This window comes from Trichomycterus rosablanca, chromosome 5 (assembly GCF_030014385.1).
Source record: "Trichomycterus rosablanca isolate fTriRos1 chromosome 5, fTriRos1.hap1, whole genome shotgun sequence".
NCBI lineage: Eukaryota > Metazoa > Chordata > Actinopteri > Siluriformes > Trichomycteridae > Trichomycterus > Trichomycterus rosablanca.
Window position 1 is genome coordinate 39,581,919 of NC_085992.1, and position 19,898 is coordinate 39,601,816.

A 19,898-nucleotide genomic window follows, 5' to 3' on the forward strand; every position below is an offset into this window, starting at 1 on the left:
CCCTGAGAAACACTGGGTATAAAGCAAGAACACACTCTGGACTCTGGCATCAACCCCCACCCCCTTCCCCTGCCAATCGTATCAGTGTAGGGGCCAAGAAGCTGGCTAATTGCACATGCTGAGATTCAAACCAGATCTCAGCGGCGAATGTGGCCTAGCGTGTCTTGTCTTGTATGCGTCTTGCTTATTGATCATCTGCATAACTGTGGCTCTCATATCAGTACTGAGCAAAATGTTCAAAACAGGCATTAAAAGTGTCCCCAAATAAAACTTTTTAAACAGACAAAATCACTGTGTTAAGCAGGCAGAAATCACTGCACTGCTACTTTATTGAAAGCAGGGAAATAAGGGTATAATGCAGTCAAATGCCATCAGGATTGTTTTTATAAATTATTGATATTGAGGTGTAGTTAGGCCAAGCAGATGTTGTACCACTGATCTCAGGCAAAAACCAACAACAACGTTTCACAGAGCAGATACATGTACATATTACAGTAAACTTGTATTACTGTTACTGCATTTACTACCATTACATGGTTAGCAATGTTCTCAGTGTTGGTAAGAATGGCCAGAAATCTGATTTGGTGTTATATTTAAATGTTTTTGGTTTAAATGTTTTGTTGATCATTAGTGAAAATGCTTGGAATTCATTTATATTACACTAGATGTTAAGTAAGAAGAGGTCTCAATCAAATTTATAAAAACTCAATGTAAGCAGCAACTTTTCTATCTCTGATCACTCATCAGCTTGTAATAAAGTATCTGGTCTAAGGGCTTTTGTTTTTCTTATAACTCTGATGTAGACTTTTCAAAAAATATATATTCACACTTAATATAGCTTGATTTCTATTCTTCAGAATTCTACTCTACCTTTAATCAGCGTTTAATTTTATTTTTTGTTAGGACCTCTGATGCCCTCTGGTGGAACTTAAAATAATCACATTTGGTTTGTAAAGCAAGTGCAATGCATGTGTGCGTTTACATTTTTATTAATGTCGAACTAGTCTGTCCCAATTCAGAATAGATTCCTGAGTGGGCTGCAGTGTTGCTGGAGATTGCAGGGGAGAGAGATAAAGAAAGGTCCAGTACAGAGCCAAACGACTGTGCGTGTGAGCGGCTACTTCTCTCCATTCCTTTGCAGCATGGATGATCGATGTTAGAGCAAGCACAAGACTGCAAGAGAGATAATGAGAGAGAAAGTCAAGGCCAAGAGAGCTTTTGAATAGGAGCCGGACAAACGTGTCTACTTCTCTCCATCCTTCTGTATCCTCATCCGCTCCATCCTGTGCTTGGTGATCATGTATTTGAAGAACTCGTAGACAGACCAGCTGATGGCAGTGGAGGGCACCTGATAGATGACTCTGGCCTGCACGCCTTTGAAGTACGCGGGTATGCCACCCAGCCTGTACACTGTCCTAAAGGCGTGGGCCAGACCTGTGATGTGCTCTCTGCCGGAGCTCACCGAGTGAAGTGCCAGCGTCTCTTGCGTGTTCAGCAGCGTCTTACAGACGTCGAGCGGCGTGGTTGCAGCGGCGGCCACCGCCCCGGCCAAGGCTCCAGAGATCATATGGGACGAGGGGTTATACAGTCTGTGGGGGTTGAGCAGCTCCTGTAGGTACTCGTAGGTGATGAAGTGCAGTGCCTGAAATGGCACGTTCATGGTAAGCTGCGTAGTGTAGCTGCGGTAAAAAGCCCCAGCGCCCTCGCTCCGCCAAACACATCTCATGCATTCCAGAACACCCCGGTAAGGAGAGTTGAACATCTGCATCCTCTGCTTCACCACTACAGGGTTGAGACACGGAAATCAGGACAGATGACACAAAAAGAAGGGAATTAGGAGGACTTAGCAATATGCTCAGTCAAAACATAAAGGTCATGCCTGAAATACAGTAACGCCATCAAAGAGGAATGTGTAGACTCATTATACAGAGTGGCCTGTTCCATCCGGACATGACCAGATCAAATAAAAATGCCTTTCAGCACAGATTCGAGGCTGTCTACTGGGAACGGAAGAGCTAAAGCTGCACGTGTGATTCAAGGCAGTAAAGCAGGTGTGCCCAGCAAGCCTCAGACTGCCACCTGGACATGAAAGCTTATACCGGTAATGCCAACAGATGCAAGTTGCTGCCAAGCTCATTGCAATTTCAAAACGGAGGAAGCATCTCACTGCAGTGCAGCGCAGCTGTTAATTACAGCAAGGGCAATCATCTCCCTTAGGATTGCCGTTTATTATTAGGCTGTCATGTGGTTAAGAGATTAGTTTACTGAATTACACAGCTTATGCTGCCACCTACTGGTTTGAGGTGTATGAGGATTCACAATATACTGTATAATAGTGCTGGGTATAATCTGAGTCACTCAGTAATGTGATCCGGTTCACTTGAGTCACTTGCACTGATATCTTGATTGCGATTGATTTACTACATAAAAATGCATCCAAAAATCCCTTGTCTTCCGTGCACTCATCTTCTGTAAATAAATCCTTCTCTCTTAATTCTCTTGGCACCTCACACTTCTTTTATCAGTGACACTTTTTTTCTAAGTGGAATCTTGATCATGGGGGATAGGGGGTTGGACTCACCTATCAATCAGATGGGTATTTAATGGGTCAAGGGTTTAAAATTACCATGGGGGCTATGATACTCCTTAAGTGGTACAGTACTAAAGTAGCAGGTAAGAATTTGCATTTTAATAATAATATAACTATATTTTGTTGTTGTTTTGCTTACAAGAAAATAAGCTGCATTACTAATCTATACCTTGTCTACTGATAATAACAATAATAATAATAATAGCATGTGCGTAAAATCAGCCACATAACAAACACCAGTGAGTTTAACCCCTTGTTTATTGGAATATTGAACTTATTACTTAGATTCACGGACTGTCCGGAGTCCAGTGTTTCCAGTGAGTCTGCTCACTTGCCTTGTGTACTAATGCCAAGTTCACACTACACGACTTTCCAAGTCGTCAGGTCGCTGTACAGTTCACACTATACGACTGAATCTTTTGCACTCGGGAGTCTTTCAGTCGGTGTATATTTCACACTACACGACTGATCGGCGTTAGGGGGTTTCACACTACACGATCCATCAGCAACTGGAATCGCAGACGAGCTTCTCTGGTCTCCCTTTTTTTTTTTTCTTTTTTTTTTTTAAACACACGTGAGAAGTGACGAGAAGTTTAATGATACCACGTCCAAAAATGCACGTAAACAAATAGCGAGAGATCAAAGTTTGTGCACTGACGTGATGAAATCAAGGAAGAAAAATAAATGAATCTGAGTGGATTTGGCAACACGAACAGTATATGGCTCGTTCTGTAGTAAGTTGGAGGTTAATTAATAATTTTGCAATGCAGCGTGGGTGTTATGTTTTGTAGAGGACGATCAAGTCAGAAATACTGTAAAACGTGTGTGTGCGCCGGTGTTTTCTGATATAAACTATATTAATTAAGCCCCTGTACCACCTGTTTACACTCGTCTCCTGCGTTTCCCCTCACGCTGTATCCTGCGTTCTCATTGGCTGTTTGACATGTCACTCATTCCCAGTCGCACATCTGAGATCAGATATCTGACGTGCTAGAAAACTCAATCCAGTCGCCGAGCGGTCGGCGAGCCGGTCGGATCGAGTTGTTGGATAGTTCACACTTAGCGACTGAGAGCCGAGTTTTGATCGCTGAGCGAACGCTGAGTTGCTCCCGACTCGGAAAATTAAGCGCCGACCAGTCGCCGAGCGAAAATCAGGGCAAAAATCGTGTAGTGTGAACTAGGCATAAGCAGCAGCCAGTCAGAGGACTCATAGGATCCGGGTTAATTGAGATTTCGGACTCGTGATTCCTGATTCGAATCATTAACTCGGGTGATTCAGGAACCGCCCAGCACTACTGTATAAAGCTAAGTGGCTCTGAACGAGAAATTCGATAAATAACAACACATGTAGACTAATACAGCATTTAGCATTTCTTCTAGTACATCTTTACATATTTTTCCCCTCAAACTTAACCGCAATAACATTCATGTCAAATCAGTGCCTTTACAATAGGATTAATATTATGTCCCTGGACAGTACAGTGTGTAATTTGAGAAGCAACAATGTTAAAACTTGTTTATCATGCCAGCTGGCAAAAAGATCCGAATTCAGGTTTAACTACATGTGTCTTAAGTGACATCAATAAGTTCTCAATAAGATTTTTATAACAGCAGATAAAATGTTCACCAATATACCAAACTAACCGAAATTCTATGCTAATAACTTTATCACAAAGCAAACACACTAACTAGCTATTAGCTAGCGGCTAATAAAGTGAGTACGTTTTCAGTCCAGGTAGAAAATAGTTATACACTGGTACCTTGAAACTCAACGTCAATTGGTTCTGGGAGTGACATTGAGTTTAAAAGACGTTGAGTTTGGTATTTTTTCCCCATATAGATGTATGGGAAACATGTTAATGCATTCCATGGTGCCGTGGAACTGCATATATTTTAGGCTAATATAAAATAATGGGGTTGTTTTTGACTCTTATACACTGAAAATGACACAAATATAATATAAAAACACTGAAATAAAAATCTGATTCTAACAATTTCTCAGAACCCAGAGCTGTAACACAAGTTTAAAAGTGAAACAGTGAGGAAAAGCTAAACACGGATACATGTGGAGCTTTCGAAGTGAATGTGACGGTTATTCCACACAAATGCAGATTCGTCTCATATCCACACTTTGATGACTGTTCACTGTTATTTTGAAATTAAATAAATACATTTTTTTAAAAACAAACTGAAAACGTTGAGTTTAAGGGAAACGTTGAGTTTAAGGGTACAAATTTCTCGCCGAAGGGTGTTAAGTTTTAAAGATTTTGAGTTTAGGGGACGTTGAGTTACAAGGTACCACTGTATATTCAGTGTCAGTCTTACTTTATATCAATTCAAATTCTAAAAACTCTGTTTAACAATTGCTAACCACCAAAAACCCAAATAACCCAAATAATTTTTCTGTGGGTAACTTTAGAACAGCTAAAAGGCTAGTTATATAGCAGCCTGGCTTTCTTAGCAGCTTAAGAGTTTTAAAAGTCTCATTTATTGTCTGTCTGTCTGGGTGCAGGTCATATTAATGTAATTTTTAAGTAAATGTGTAACACGCTGAGCTATTAAACTGTACAATTTGTAATTGGATTAATGGAACTACATTTACAAAGGAAGGAATTTGTGGTTATACAATATTATGGCACGTGTAATTACAAATGCATCTCTTTGACTAAATTATGCCCCGGATACCACAAACGCTTAAGGTAAGCAAACCACAAAAGAACAGCTATATAGCTAAATAGAAATAGTTTATCATTTGCATTATACTATACAGTGAATGACTGACTGAAATCCTTTTAGCTGTTCTCATCAAGGTTTACCACAGCTGATCATTCGTGTACATTTACACTTCATCTGTCTTTAGGACCGGCACTAAGCATTCACCAATATGTTCCTCCCAATGGCTAGGTTCATGTAATGCCATGCACCTTTGGTATTTATTAACCCAGCCCAGGATTCAAATCCCCACAACTCAGGCACTGCTGTTACCAGCAATAGAGCTCTTACCATTAGGTCACACAAGATCATACTATACACCAAGAAAAATCATTTGATACAATTCCTAACATAGCCCTACAAATTACCATTGTATGTGTAGAACGTGTTTTGTACTTTTATTATCCCTTAATGCACAACATACAAAACATTTACTATGAACAACTTGATATTATTTAGGGCTATTATAACATTGCATAGTAATCACTGAGATGCAGTCACATTTGACACATTCATTGAACTTGCAGAGGTTACAAGTAAAAAAGTGAGATGTTATAGATTTTATATTTACATTAGTATGATGTATTTATTATGAACCAATGAATAAGTGCAAACAATCTAACTTTAATCATTTAAACACTGGATAGTACTGTCATATATTCTATACAACACATGACTATTTAAGCTGAATTGTCATAATCATTTGTTAATTTTGCATACCTTCTGCTGGGTTCATGGCAGCATCATGAAGCAGTGTTGCGACGCAGCCGGCAGCCCCTGCCAAAATAAACCCTCAAAAGTGAGAAACAAGAAGGTAAGTGGAGGACAGATCACAAACATTAACTATCTGTACTATTTCACAGCCATGTACTGCAATAGCAAAGCACAAGAAACATTTGCTGGTAAATGACACAACTTACACATACATAAGACTAAACTAAGTATGTTTTAAATGTTTATGTCAAAAAATTTAGGTACAATTAAAATAATAATAATCACAATCAACACCTATTCTAAAGAAATGTAACCCAAAAAGGGGGGAGGGGTGGTAATAAATAAGTTTATTGACACAAAGCATGGTCCTCCTATAAGAGGATTAAACGCGTTTCCCTTTGATGCAGTAGGAAAATGTGAGCTGACAGGCATTTCAGAGACTACTCACCCACTCTGCCAATCACCTAGGCATAAAGAGAAAGGGAAAAAGGAGAAAGGCAAAGCAACAGCAAACATCAGTTTTACTGTGCAACCAAAGTTACTCTGAAAGATCAGTAGACCCTTAGCTGCTGTATGAGACAAAAAATACATTAACACACTTAAGGCTCAGCAATATGACAAATAGACAGGAATGTTTTACTACAGAAGTACAGAATGACATGTACATAATAATGGCAATAATAAGTGGCAGAATTATCATTTGTACCAAATAAGTAAACCAAAAAAGATGATGATTACATAATTAATCCTGTCCAGGTGTCCAATATTGCCTTAAAGATCATGATGATTAATAGAACAAGTAATTGAGAAGTAGCAGTAAGTTTAAAGTCAAGCTGTACTTATGATAAATTTGTATGGACTATTTAGATTTATTTACAACCTAGCTTATTGTGTTCATCTAAACCAACATAAATTAGCCATTTTTATTCATTGCAACATAATTATTATTTATTATTCAACAAGCACAAGTTTTCAAATTCCCAACCGAAAATTACAGGCCTATTTAATTAACATTATACCAAATAAGGTGCTCAATCAAGCTTCTTAATAATATTTAGTATTGTGATATTACACACTTCTCTTGTCCTTTAAAATTCAATTATTTATTAAAAAAATACATTATTTACGTCATACGACAGACCATCCAAAGCAAAAGCAATAAATCGTCTAATTCTGATATTACACAGTGAGTTAAAAAATATAAATAAAATGTGTTGACCTTTAGACTGAAATAATCGACGACAACAAATCAAACTAATGACCAGCAAGACATCAACCGACCAGCTAACCGAACAACTGAGATTTCTGGTTATTCTTGCCTCTAAATACATCAGCACAAATGTGACTCTAATCAATAACACAAAAAGAAGCTCAAGTTCAATTTTCAAAATTACTCCCTACTCTGAAATAAAAACCATGAGTCTGCTTCTCAAAACATACATAAACTTGTAATTTCCCATCAGATTTTTGTCAGTTGTGTGGGGGTGAGGTGTACCGTTCGCCAAATGACTGTTGGCTCCTGGGCAGATGACATCACCAAGGGTTTTTTTGAGATTTTCATAGCAGGCGAAGTACAGTGCATGGGCTGGCCCCGCCCCTATTGCAGTGGCGTTCAGGCCTCTGATGGGCCGCCAGATACCCTCAGTCCTCACGATGCGTCGCAGAGCGTCCATCACGTTACGGTAGCGTGCAGCTGGAGCAGGCTGCAAGCTCTGCATGCGGGTCTGCAAAATGAGAGGGAATGATCAGACACAGAAAAAATGAAGATTGTAACAACAAGACAGCCTGGAAGATTTACATCTACATTTACAGCATTTAGCAGACACTTTGATCCACAGTTACTTACAATTGTGACCGAATACAGTTCAAGCAATTGCGGGTTTAGGGCCTTGCTCAAAGACCCAACAGTGGCAACTTGGCAGATGAGGGGTTTGAAGCGTCAACTGTCTAATTACTAGTCCAGTACCTATATTGCTGAGCTAACAGCCCAACTAAAGTTAGATTAGCAACAGCCTTCATGTGTGGAAAGACTTGGGCACATTTTTATGCTCCTTCTGCACATTTTAATGCTCATAAATGTATTACATATTTACTATAAAAATTAGAAATACAGAAATACAGCAGCTGTAAATGTCTTTAGGTGTGTCATAACTTTTGTTCAAACCCTATTTTACTGATTTTATTATTTCATTGAAATGAAACTGGCCATGTCTGGACATTTGTTATAATACTTCCAGCATCACTCCAGAGAGAAATGCACACAATACAAAGGTAAAAATGCAATTACTCTGTATTGCTTTTAATTTGTGTTTTATAGGTGTTTAGGTCTTGCAATGCTTAGTCAGATTTAGCTTAGTGTAGCCTGAACATTCACCCCCACACCTTTGTACACTTGCGTCTGCATGCATTTGGATGAATGTGTAGTTTGTGTGGATTATTAAAGCATTACTACATTTTGTAATAAAACCCAGTACCTATGTTTGCCAGAAGCAGGCTTACCTCTGGATTACTGTATCATTGTGTAATTAAAGCCAAAACGGCTAGCACACGCACGCCAGTCATTAGCAGATTAGTTCCAAACTGCAGTGAGGAAAAGCGTTCACTTCAAAGTTTCCGTCAAAAAACCTTTCCAACATTTCTTGAATTAATAAACAAACCAGTGACCCTGACATGAACTGCAGGCCACTTTTCTTTGTTTTTGTTTTTTTTGCTTGTACAGCAATTAAAGAAATGAAAAGAAGCAAAGAACTCGAATGAAGCAGTAAGGAAAACACAATGCCCATTATAAAACTGAAAAAACCCCACTCTGTAACTGACGCCACCACAGAATATGACTCCTCCATGCTTTTTCTAAACTCACGTACATCCCAAATAGTCACATACACGGCATTAAGACTTGATCTAGGCTAGGCTTCGTACATCCCACTCACATTAAAGGCTGTCTGAAACTGTGTGCTTAAAGAATTATTCAAAATCTTTTAAAGCCTTATTTCTCATGAGCCTTCAGCATCATATACACACACTACCAATGCATTCATGCCATATTTGTAGTTAGACCTTAATAATCACTAGCAAAATTAAAATGAAAGCTGATAGAAAACTTATTTTAGTTCATGTTCCTACACGCAGGTTCCACATAGTGTTGGTCTTCCTCTTCTGTGTAGTTTTGTTCCTGCTGGGTCTTAACATTTAATTATTTAAGTGTAAGTAAATACAGTAATACATACATGCTAAATTGTCATTACCTTCCTGGTCTTAGACGTGCAGCTAAAGTATCAGACATGTTCTCAAACAATATACTACTGCTGTGGAATTCGGGGCCTGTAAGGACACAGTCTCACACTATATGCCCAAGGCCTGGGCAGAGTCTGACAGAAAGCATTGTACACTGTGTCTAAGGCAATATCTGCACACCAGACAACTGGGAAAATATGGATTCAAAGTGTATAGTGTAAAATATTTACGAATAAGTGGAATGCAAATTTAAGGACAGCTGTAATAAATCTGCAGAAGAATTTAAACACAAATCATTAGAAATAAGTGAGAAGCATTTTTCTAAGCAGCATTTAGTTCTATTGAATTAAATGTTGGTGCACTATATACTAGGGATGTAACGATACACTCTACCAACGATGTGATTCACGATGCGATTTTTTAAACTGAAATTGAAGACAAATGATGAGTTTCCTTTTATTATTTCTCCTTTATTTATCTAAAAAATGAATGCCCTTTTATTTCTGAGGTAGGTGCAAACTATGTAAAACAATTTCGAATTAAACGCAATGTGGCTGAAAAAACCCGAATTTGACAACCAGGAGTATATCGCCAGTGACGTCAACCAGGCGAGGTATATAGCGCCAGTGCCCTCTGCTGTTTAAAGGGAATATCAATTCATTTTACATATCAAATCAATTTGAATTGTGGAATTTTTGAATCGGTTATTAACTGTATTGTGGTGAATCGTTACATATCTACTATAGACACACACCACAGACTTGACTGGAAGAAAACATACATATAAAGTTCAGAAGTTCTGATCTTTGACAATAACAAATGTATTAGACTTCCATTTTTATACATAGATGACAAAAAAGATCACTTACTGTATTTGTAAAATATAACTAAAAGATAATTGTCAGGTCTGCAATGTGGTAAAGCACCACTACTAGCTTAAATATCCAGTACATGTTATCTACTCCCTCAGTACTTAGTTAGCTCTGCCTGGTTCCATGTAAATGAGTCACTACCTAGAATTCCCTAGCAGTCAAACAGCAGTCTAATAGAGTGGACAGTGAGTGGACACGGTATTTAAAAACTCCAGCAGCGCTGCTGGGTCTGATCCACTCATACCAGCACAGCACACACTAACACACCCCCACCATGTCAGTGTCACTGCAGTGCTGAGAATGATCCACCACCCAAATAATACCTGCTCTGTGGTGGTGCTGACCATTGAAGAACAGCATGAAGGCAAGCTACAAAGATATGTAGAGAAACAGATAGACTACAGTCAGTAATTGTAGAACTTCAAAGTGCTTCTATATGGTAAGTGGAGCTGATAAAATGGACGGTGAGTGTAGAAACAAGGAGGTGGTTGTAATGTTATGGCTGATCAGTGTATTTTATTTATTATGGGATAATGGCCTTGCTCAAAGGCCCCACAGTGGCAACCTGTACAAAATGTACAGGTTACTAGTCCAGTTCTGGTAATATTTTATTTTCCATAAATTGTCTTTCAGCAAATGTAAGCATCAGGGTGTGTCTTGTTTACAATAAACAACTGGTACATTTAGTGTTCACATCATTGTTCATTTATTTTGTCCAGTGATCTATGCAAAAAAAGCTACACCTTGTCAAACACTGATAGCCACAGCTGTGAATGACAAAAGTACAAGTACAATGTCCTTAAAGTCCTTTTCAGGTCATTCTGCCATTGCCAGAAGCACTTCTGCTCACACGCTATACCTCTTCTACCTCTCAGAAATAAAGGGATTATATACAGCCTGACTTACTTAAAGACATACTCAGCTCCAACATAGCTACAAGCGTTAAAATACTTTGGCCTGTGCATGTGACAGGGAATGTTTAAATGAGTTGTATTGCACTACGGCACAAATAAGAGATAGTGGGCTAAAATAACCATGGGCTTCCAGGAAAAAGACATCACCATAATGGCAGTATAATAAATGCTACCCTCTCACATATGCAAGTCATTAGGGCTGGGCGATATGGATCAAAAATAATATCTCGATATTTTTTGCTGAACGGCGATATACGATATATATCTCGATATTTTTGTATCCCATAAGGTAATAACAAAAAGACACTTCTGAGACAAAGCTACAAGTTCCAATTTTTTTACAGGCACTTTTATTAATATTCATGCTGGGGAAGCTTCACACAAGAAAAAAAAAAAAGAGCTATTCTAAGAAAAAAAAAAAGTTGTTTTCAAAGGCATCTCCTGTCATGTAATGGGAATTACAAATATATTGTCTGGCCCCTTAAGAATGTTAAGTGCACTATAGGGCGCAGGGAGCGAGTGTGTAGGGAAGATGTCGGAATGACACGGTTTCCGGCTGAGCTTGTGTGACATTAAAAGTAAAACCCTGTTAAAGTAAAACCCTCGTTAACCCCCAACCCCCCACCTGTTTGGACTTTATACATTATTTTATGTATATGTCACCGCAACATTTACATTAACATTTTTTTTTTACGTATAGAACTCAGTTCTGTAATCCAGGCATAACTAATCGTTCATGTTACTGTGTAACTATTACAACATTTAATGCATTTTAATCAGCGTTCTGCTTCATGCACTTTATTATTATTTAACAGCTTTATTTGTTGTTTAATTGCTGTTTGCTCCTTGTTTACCGCAGAGTTTGGTTGTTTATTGGCCGACAACAAGAAATACTATAATAGAAGATAAATAAATGATGTGTCGGACGTCGGGCGATCATCCAGTGTAAACTTACACGACCACGTACAACATCCAGTACAGAAATCCCCATAATGTTTGTTTTTTACAGATAGAGCAAATATATGCACATCACATATACAAACACACACGTCAGAACAACAGGAGACGCAGCGTTACGTTATTATTACTTTCTCAACACTTAATGTGAAGTAAATACGTGCATGTCAGCGCGTGCATGCGCTTGTATTGGTTTTTGAAACGAATAACGACTCGTTTTCTTGTTTTTTAACTTTGGGATTTGAAGTGAAAACGAATGAAGGTACACGGAGCTGGAACCTTTTATCTGGACTTGTTTTCGGCATTCTCTACAGAATACATTATTCTGCTGCTCATCTGACACTTTGAATTCGAACCATCTCCAAATAATTCCAAAAAGAGTCATTATTTTTCATTTTAGTAAGCAGCTCCTCTTCGATAGCTTCTGTCATAACTTTATCCGTCTCCATGCTATCGCTGCCAGCAGGAATTACTGGTGAAGCGGTGGGGAGGGGCGAGTTGTGTTCAGTGAGAGAAAGAAGCGGTGCAGGTGAACATGTGCAGAGACAAACTGGGAGAAGAGAAAGATGAACTGTCGGATCTAACTGGAACGCAACATCTATATCGATATATGCGATATTGTCTTATCTTATATCGCGTATGAAAATATATCGATATTTTATAAAATCTCGATATATTGCCCAGCCCTACAAATCATCCATGCTGGGTGCACTGATGCACCACCATACCATGTTTTTTTTTTTTTTTTTTTTTTTTTTTGCTGCTGACAATCTGGATGGTGCTTTTCTTCTTTGTTACATTAAACCTGACATGTTTTCCCAAAAATAAATGTAAATATGGTATCTGATCACAGTTTACATTCCTACTGTCTTTTCATCTATCTGCAATGAGCTTGGACCAGAGTACTCAGCTTCAGGTTGCATTTCTTAATGCAGCAGCAGACTGTGTTATGCGTCAATGGTTTTCTGAAGTACTTCAGAAGTGGTTATATTTATTACAGCAGCATGACATTTTTCATGCAATGCCTTCTGAGGGCTTGTCGGTCACGCACATTCAACAGTGGTTTCAGGCTTGCCCTATGCTGACTGACATTTCTCCAGATTCGTTAAACTTTTTCACAATATTATGCACGGTAGATGGTAAAAGACCTGAATTATTTGAAATCTTGCACTGAGGAATGGTCTTAAAACAAGGTAGGATGTAATACATTACACTATCCAACCACTAAATGTAATTCTTTCAATATTAGTATTGAATAGTCGTATTTGTAATACAGCACAATGTCTACAGTAAAATAAAACCATTACAAAAAAGAAATTGTATAAATGTCAGGATGTATATGTACATATAAAGGTGTCATGTTGTATAAAGTTTGTATTTGTGTTTTGTATCAGCAGTTACTGAAGGCTTACGTATCTGCATTGGACATGACTATTTTAAGTCAGACAATATACAACATTAAATGTACAATAAATGTAAGAAAAACTTAATTCTTCAGCATACAACTGTACATGTATGTACAAATTCTTGAAACCCCAAGATTATCATGACATTTCTTCTTACAAATGTATGTAAACATTTAATTGCTTTAATTGGGTGTCACAGGTCTAGGGGTGTGTTTGAAAACCTAGTGAGCTGCCTTGCTGTCTTACTGCCTACATAGGCAGCTGCCTAAGTAGAGAGGATTCTAATAAGTCATTGACTTATAAGGCAGGTTATTCAAACATGCTACTTAGACAGCGATTCGCTAAGCTAAGACAGTTAGCCTCAAGCCATTCAAACAAATGGATGGGGTGGCACAACGGGCTAGCATGTCAACTAACATCTCCCTCAGTGTAACGAAAACGGTTAAATTCACTGACGAGCCCGAATTTGCAAGTAAATGACAATTGTACAAGTTTATACAAGTTAAAAATCAATAATAATTAATTTACATTAGATTAGGTTTCTCCGCACCGTCCACCATGTTTTTTATTTTTCTGTGAGAAAAGTTGTGCCGCACTGAATGCTGAGATTGCCTCCACCGCTAAGGCAGCATCGGATGCTCCCTCGTTCTTGAGTCAAAATATCGTTGAAATTTTAAGATACCTTACTAGTGAGCATATTAAGGCATCTAGGATTTCGAACAGGCTTTTTCTTGGGAACGCGCACAGGATGACGTAAGGTGCTGTCTATGTAGAGAGCGCACTAGGTTTTCGACACACCCTAAGAATCTACAAGTGTGTGCTGGGTAGGGTGTTCTGTAATTCTGTTTATCTTCTGCAGAAATTTCTGCAGGGAAGTTGTAGACTAGTGGTTAAGATACTGGACTAGTAATCGAAAGGTTGCTGGTTCAAGCCCCACCATTGCCAGGTTGCCACTGTTGGGCCCTTGAGCAAGGTCCTTAACCATCAATTGCTTAGTCAATATACTGTCACAGTACTATAAGTCTGCTAAATGCCAAAAATGTAAATGTAATGTAAATTGAGAGAGCAGATAACCACATAGTCCATCATGTTATACACAATTAATGTTCTGAACTATTAATCACTTGGTCTTAGCAAATAAAAAGACATTAGCAGCAGAAACTGTATCTAGTGACTTTTACATGTACTCTCTGTCATGGAAATAAATTAAGGTTTAATGCGGCAACCGGTCTATTATTCTAGCTCTCTGATGAGAGCTGAGTTCGAAACCTTGACTTATGTATTCTTAGCACTGTGTGACCTTGCATGTGAACGCTAATGACATAAAGCTGTTAGTGAACTGTCATATTAAACCGGTGCATGTTCAACAACATTACAAGTTAAACACGGGGTCACGACCGCTATGTTAGCAAAGACACACGACTTCGAGCACACTGACCAAACAGTACTGTACTTTGGTAGTTCTAGCGCTAGAACTGAGCGTGTTAGCAGAGCTTGTTAGCATCACAGATAGAGCGGCTGGACTCGTGGTTATTAGTTAGCTTAATGCTAACTAAAAGCTATATATTACCGGTTATTAGTTGCAACACTGAGTGAATTGATAATGAAAGTGACAAGTTCAATACTGCGTTTAACAATACTAGCCCACTACATAATGAAGTACTACTCTAGCAATCATTATTTTAAGATAATATGTAGTTCGCTAGTATAACTTTGGAAGCATATACTGTTGTACAGTGTTATAAAGTGTTGAGTAATGAAGTGGCATGTTCGAAGATGAGACCTGCTGCATAACAATTAATGCAACGATAATATAATTATTTATTTAAACAAAACTGCAAATTTTAAAGCACTTGGGTGATTTATATAATTAATGTAATTGCAGTATTTACCGTTGTGCATTACAAGCCTACATTCCTACACTCGGTTCAATTGAAAAGCATTTCAGTTAATGCTATTCGAAAAGATAGATGTAAAGATACTAGATTTATATATATAAAATTTGTTGTGATTTAGGCATCTAACTTTCGCCCTGAAGTAGTTACTGTTTAGTACATCCTGTACTTCACTAATCATTATTTTAAGATAATATGTAGTTCGCTAGTATAAACTTTGGAAGCATATACTGTTGTACTGTGTTATAAGGTGTTGAGTAATTAAGTGGCATGTTCGAAGATGAGACCTGCTGCATAACAATTAATACAACGATAATATAATTATTTATTTATACAAAACTGCACATTTTAGAGCACTTAGGGTGTATACCATCAGTATTTTGCAAATTTGCACATGGCCCTATTGCACTGTTTACACCAGCACAATAGTAATGTATATACTGTATATATCTGCTATACTTATATATTTCACTTTATTTATTCTCATTCATTACCCATTCATGTAGCCACTTGTCACCTTTATTACTCTGTGACTGTGTATCACTACTTGTGATACCGTTCAACACAGGTAAAGTTCATCATAACGGCATAAATGTCCAAAAAACAACTAAATTTAAGATCTAAATCCTAAGTCCTAAGTCCTAAAAACCTAATGGAGTTTATATGGAATCCCTTCATGTGATAACTAACTTTAGCTCCCTATTATGCTTATGTTTAAGATAAGATAAGATAAGATAATTGATTAGTCCCACAGTGGGGAAATTCACAGTGGCAGCAGCGAAGGGACAGTAAAGCACTCAGTACAAAAAATAGACAATAAAAAGTACAGTGTAATAACAATAATAACAATAAAAAGTCAGAAAAAACTCTGAAAAACTCTGAAAAAAACTAAATATTTACAAATAATTACAAATAATAATTGCACATGGGAAAAAATATTGCACATATTGCAAATTGTAATAATTACACGTGGGAAAAGTTGCACATTGTTATGAATAATGAATGTTTTAGAGTGTGTGTGTGTGATCTGTCTGGAGCAGTGCTGGTTATACAGTCTAACAGCAGCAGGAAGGAAGGACCTGCGATACCGCTCCTTCACACATTTGGGGTGAAGCAGCCTGTCACTGAAGGAGCTGCCCAGTGCTGCCAGAGTCTCATGCATGGGGTGGGAGTCGTTCTCCAGCATGGATGCCAGCTTGGCTAACATCCTTCTGTCTCCCACCACCTGCACTGGATCTAAGGGGCTCCCCAGGACAGAGCCGGCCCTCTTAATAAGTTTGTCTAGTCTCTTCCTGTCCGCTGTAGAGATGCTGCTGCCCCAACATACCACTCCATAAAAGATGGCTGATGCCACCACTGTATCAAAAAAAGTCCTCAAGAGTTCCCCCCGCACTCCAAATGACCGCAGTAATTAATTCATTAAGTTAATTAAGTAAGTAATTAATTAAGTAGTTAAGTAATCAAACAAGCCAAACATCCTGATCAGCAGGTGAATCAGATTCATTGTGTAGAATGATCACTGCTCATCAGGGCTTTTCAATTCAAACGTCAGTATTTCGAGGCTCCCTACAATGCCATGCATATAAGCAACTTTTCCCAACTCCCAGCAAAATACACCTGACTCTAACTGCTAATGACTGAAGCAAGTGTGTTGAGATCAGGGGAAACCTAAAACTCAGAGCAGTTGGGTCTCCAGGACTGACGCTGAGAAACCCTTATCTTATCTAACTCACCTTCACACAGTCGATGGGGAACATGAGGCAGTGCTCCATGACCCCTGCAACAGCTCCGGCTAACATGTATGTGCTGGTCGAGGCTCCCTGTGGCAGACCTTCATAGTCCGGTTCCGACATCTCACTAACTTCCTGCAGCCCATGGAGTGCGTTTAGCTCCGATTCCGTTCCGATTCGTGGTGACAGAGAGCCGACGATGCCCTCTGAGAGAGTCCAGATCCGACCGCCCAGCCAGCGCACCTCTGCACCCGCCGAAGCTCCAGCCACCGCGCCGTCACCTCGCGACGGCTCCGCACCCATCCGCCTTCTGCCGACCAAACCATCAGCTTCCATTAGCAGCCAGACTCACAGTCCACTGGTTAAAGCACAGGCGTTATTCGCTGGCCTGTTTATGCTACCACACCCAGATGTTTACACTCTACACTCCGCCATGTCTGGAACAGAAGGGCAAGCAGAGACCCACGCGTGAGGAACTGCGCAGCGCGGGATGACAGGACGTGCAGGCCGCTCCCGGAAGTGCCCGTGTCAAGCCATGGTTTCCTGCTCTGTGATTCGACGAACGCGCTGTCAATCAAAACGTCAGCACTTGTATAACACGCGAGTGCCAGAGCCGTAGATAGAGAGAGTTGCGACACTCCTTGATCTCGCCGCTACGCGGTCACGTGGTTCATGTAACCCTCAATAGTTCCAAACAAACCCGGCGCTGTCATGTTCTCAAATGGGACAGGCAGCAGTAAATGAAATATTAAACGGCAAATAATAAACATTTGTACAATTTCTGGGTATTTTCAACTGCGTTTACATTTACTGCATCTGCTTTAATGTCAATTTGGTATATAAAGTGGAAGATTGATGTTTATAATGACTTGTTAATAGGTCGTTCTTGTTAACACACAGTACATTATATTAGCATACATTACATAATGCGATATCCTTAAGTAGTAGAGACAATATACAGTATAGACATTAAAGTTTTTTATGTTTTGATTTTTGCATAAACTAATCTCCCTTCACTTTCCTGAGGATTCATAATAATAATCATTTTTGCTAAACACTAAGTCATGTGCTGGATTCATAAGGTTTACCTGCACTGAATGAACAGATTGATAAACACATTACCGTACCAAAAACATTATAGTGCAGGTACATGAAAAAGCATTCATTCATCTCTTATTTCATGAGTGATTAATAATTGATTCCTACATGTAATACATTAATGAATTCATTATGAATATGCACTAGTTCATTTTGTCTAATGTAAGTGGTGGACAAGGTAGACAAACCATGTAGTTGAGTTAAAGTAGAGATATCCAAGGTAACATATTACTCCAGTAAAAGTAGTAGTAAAAGTAAAAATACTCTTTACCTCCACTAAAGTACTAAACTAAATTTACCTTCAAATGTACTTAAGTATGAAAGTAAAAGTATAATGATTTATTGTGGTTCTAATGTTTTATGATCATTTCTGTAACAAGAATCTTGATTAATCAACTCATTTTAGGTGAAAAGACTCGTGTGTCATTAATTAAGCTTAACTGACTAAGCTAAATTGGGTTATACCTATTAATTAAGATAAACATGTAACATTTAGTGCTGAGCAAATGCTAAACAATAACAGTATTAAGTATATTAATGACATTAAATTCATAATTTTTTTAAAACAAAGCAACATACAGCTAAAAATGTTTGATAAGTAGTGGAAATGAATGGGGCTCTATGGGTTGTTTGGAACTATACAGAGCTCCACAACCCGGAAGCTGGGCAGAAAAAATGTCCCGCCCCCTTTCCAACGGTTCCCTATGGGAGTGTCGCCACTCTGTTCTCTCTACCGCTCTGGCGAGTGCTTATAAAATGAATGTTCTTACAGTCTGACCGCCATGTGTGTGTGAATTTATCTTAAAAACATGCTCCATGTGCATCCCCAACATTAATACATCAAAAAATACAAAGACACAGTAGTTTATATATATATATATATGGGTGATTCTTCAATTGCGGGCTCTTTTGACCATCTTAACTTTTGAAAAATAAAATTAGGAATAAGCAAATACTTAAGCAAATACTTAATGATGGCTACAACTGAGCTTATATAGAATTTTAATATTTCATATTTATTTGTGAAGTGGCATAGCAAAATGTCATTATGTGTTGGTAATGATGTGTTGCGGTAATGAAAATGTTTACTTTTTTTAAGAAAAAAACTAGATAGGCCATGGATTTGCTAAAGCTAGTCAACAGCTAGTACAAGATGCACTTTAAATACATATAAATAATGTGTAAATTTCTTTTTTTTTTTGGTAAAGTACTGCCATACTGATGTAAATGGTAATGACGCTGAATAAATATACTCTATGATCAGGAGAAATACATGATTAAATTACTCACATTTCCAGACATTAAAATGTCAATCTTCTCTCATGGCTGGCATGTGCTTCCTTGCAAGTCTTTGTTTCCATGGTTACAACATAAACAAGTGTTACCTTCAAATGATTCCCTACAGAAACCATACACTGTTGCGGTAATGACGATAATGCTGGGGACAGTAAAATATTGCTCAAAAATATGCATAGGTTGTACAAATATGAAAAAAAAATTACATTTTACAGTTATTATAAAACTCATATTGTGATTTTTATAATGAATTTAGCACTTTTTAGTTTTAAAGTCTGGGTTGGGGACAAGGCCAAAGTAGCAAAATATTGATGTTTAAATCATCATAAAAAATTAAAATCCTAATTATTTTGGTATGTAATTTTTTTTAGTGATGCAATGAATGATCTTTTTAATACCTAAAATATTTGTTTTGTAATAAAGTATTTTTAACACAAATTTATAACTTAGGGACGTAAAAGTTCCCCCAGTTGAAGAATC

The 19,898-nt window shown here is 38.1% G+C and overlaps 1 protein-coding gene across 2 annotated transcripts; it reads right to left on the bottom strand.

Annotated features, from left to right (window-relative positions):
- Window positions 1–288: 288 nt before the first annotated feature.
- slc25a28 (solute carrier family 25 member 28) lies at window positions 289–19,437 on the bottom strand. 2 transcript variants are annotated; one of them, XM_062996161.1, is made up of 5 exons: window positions 19,413–19,437; window positions 17,028–17,334; window positions 7,512–7,740; window positions 6,023–6,079; window positions 289–1,782 (listed from the first exon to the last, which is right to left on the bottom strand). In XM_062996161.1, exons 2-5 carry the CDS (start codon window positions 17,325–17,327, stop codon window positions 1,244–1,246), a joined length of 1,125 nt encoding a protein of 374 aa, XP_062852231.1. In that variant the 5' UTR covers window positions 17,328–17,334; window positions 19,413–19,437; the 3' UTR covers window positions 289–1,243. The 2 variants fall into 2 exon arrangements, with proteins under 2 accessions (XP_062852231.1, XP_062852230.1); XM_062996160.1 differs by lacking the exon at window positions 19,413–19,437 and having other exon boundaries at window positions 17,028–17,515.
- Window positions 19,438–19,898: the final 461 nt, after the last annotated feature.

Bases quoted from the DNA above. Each gene is read 5' to 3' on its own strand.
- slc25a28 (XM_062996160.1), bottom strand. From the start codon at position 17,360: ATGGAAGCTGATGGTTTGGTCGGCAGAAGGCGGATGGGTGCGGAGCCG. The intron at 6,080-7,511 runs GTACACCTCACC...TTATTTTGGCAG, and splicing joins CAACAGTCATTTGGCGAACG to GGGCTGCCGGCTGCGTCGCA. The intron at 1,783-6,022 runs GTATGCAAAATT...TCAACCCTGTAG, and splicing joins TGCCATGAACCCAGCAGAAG to TGGTGAAGCAGAGGATGCAG.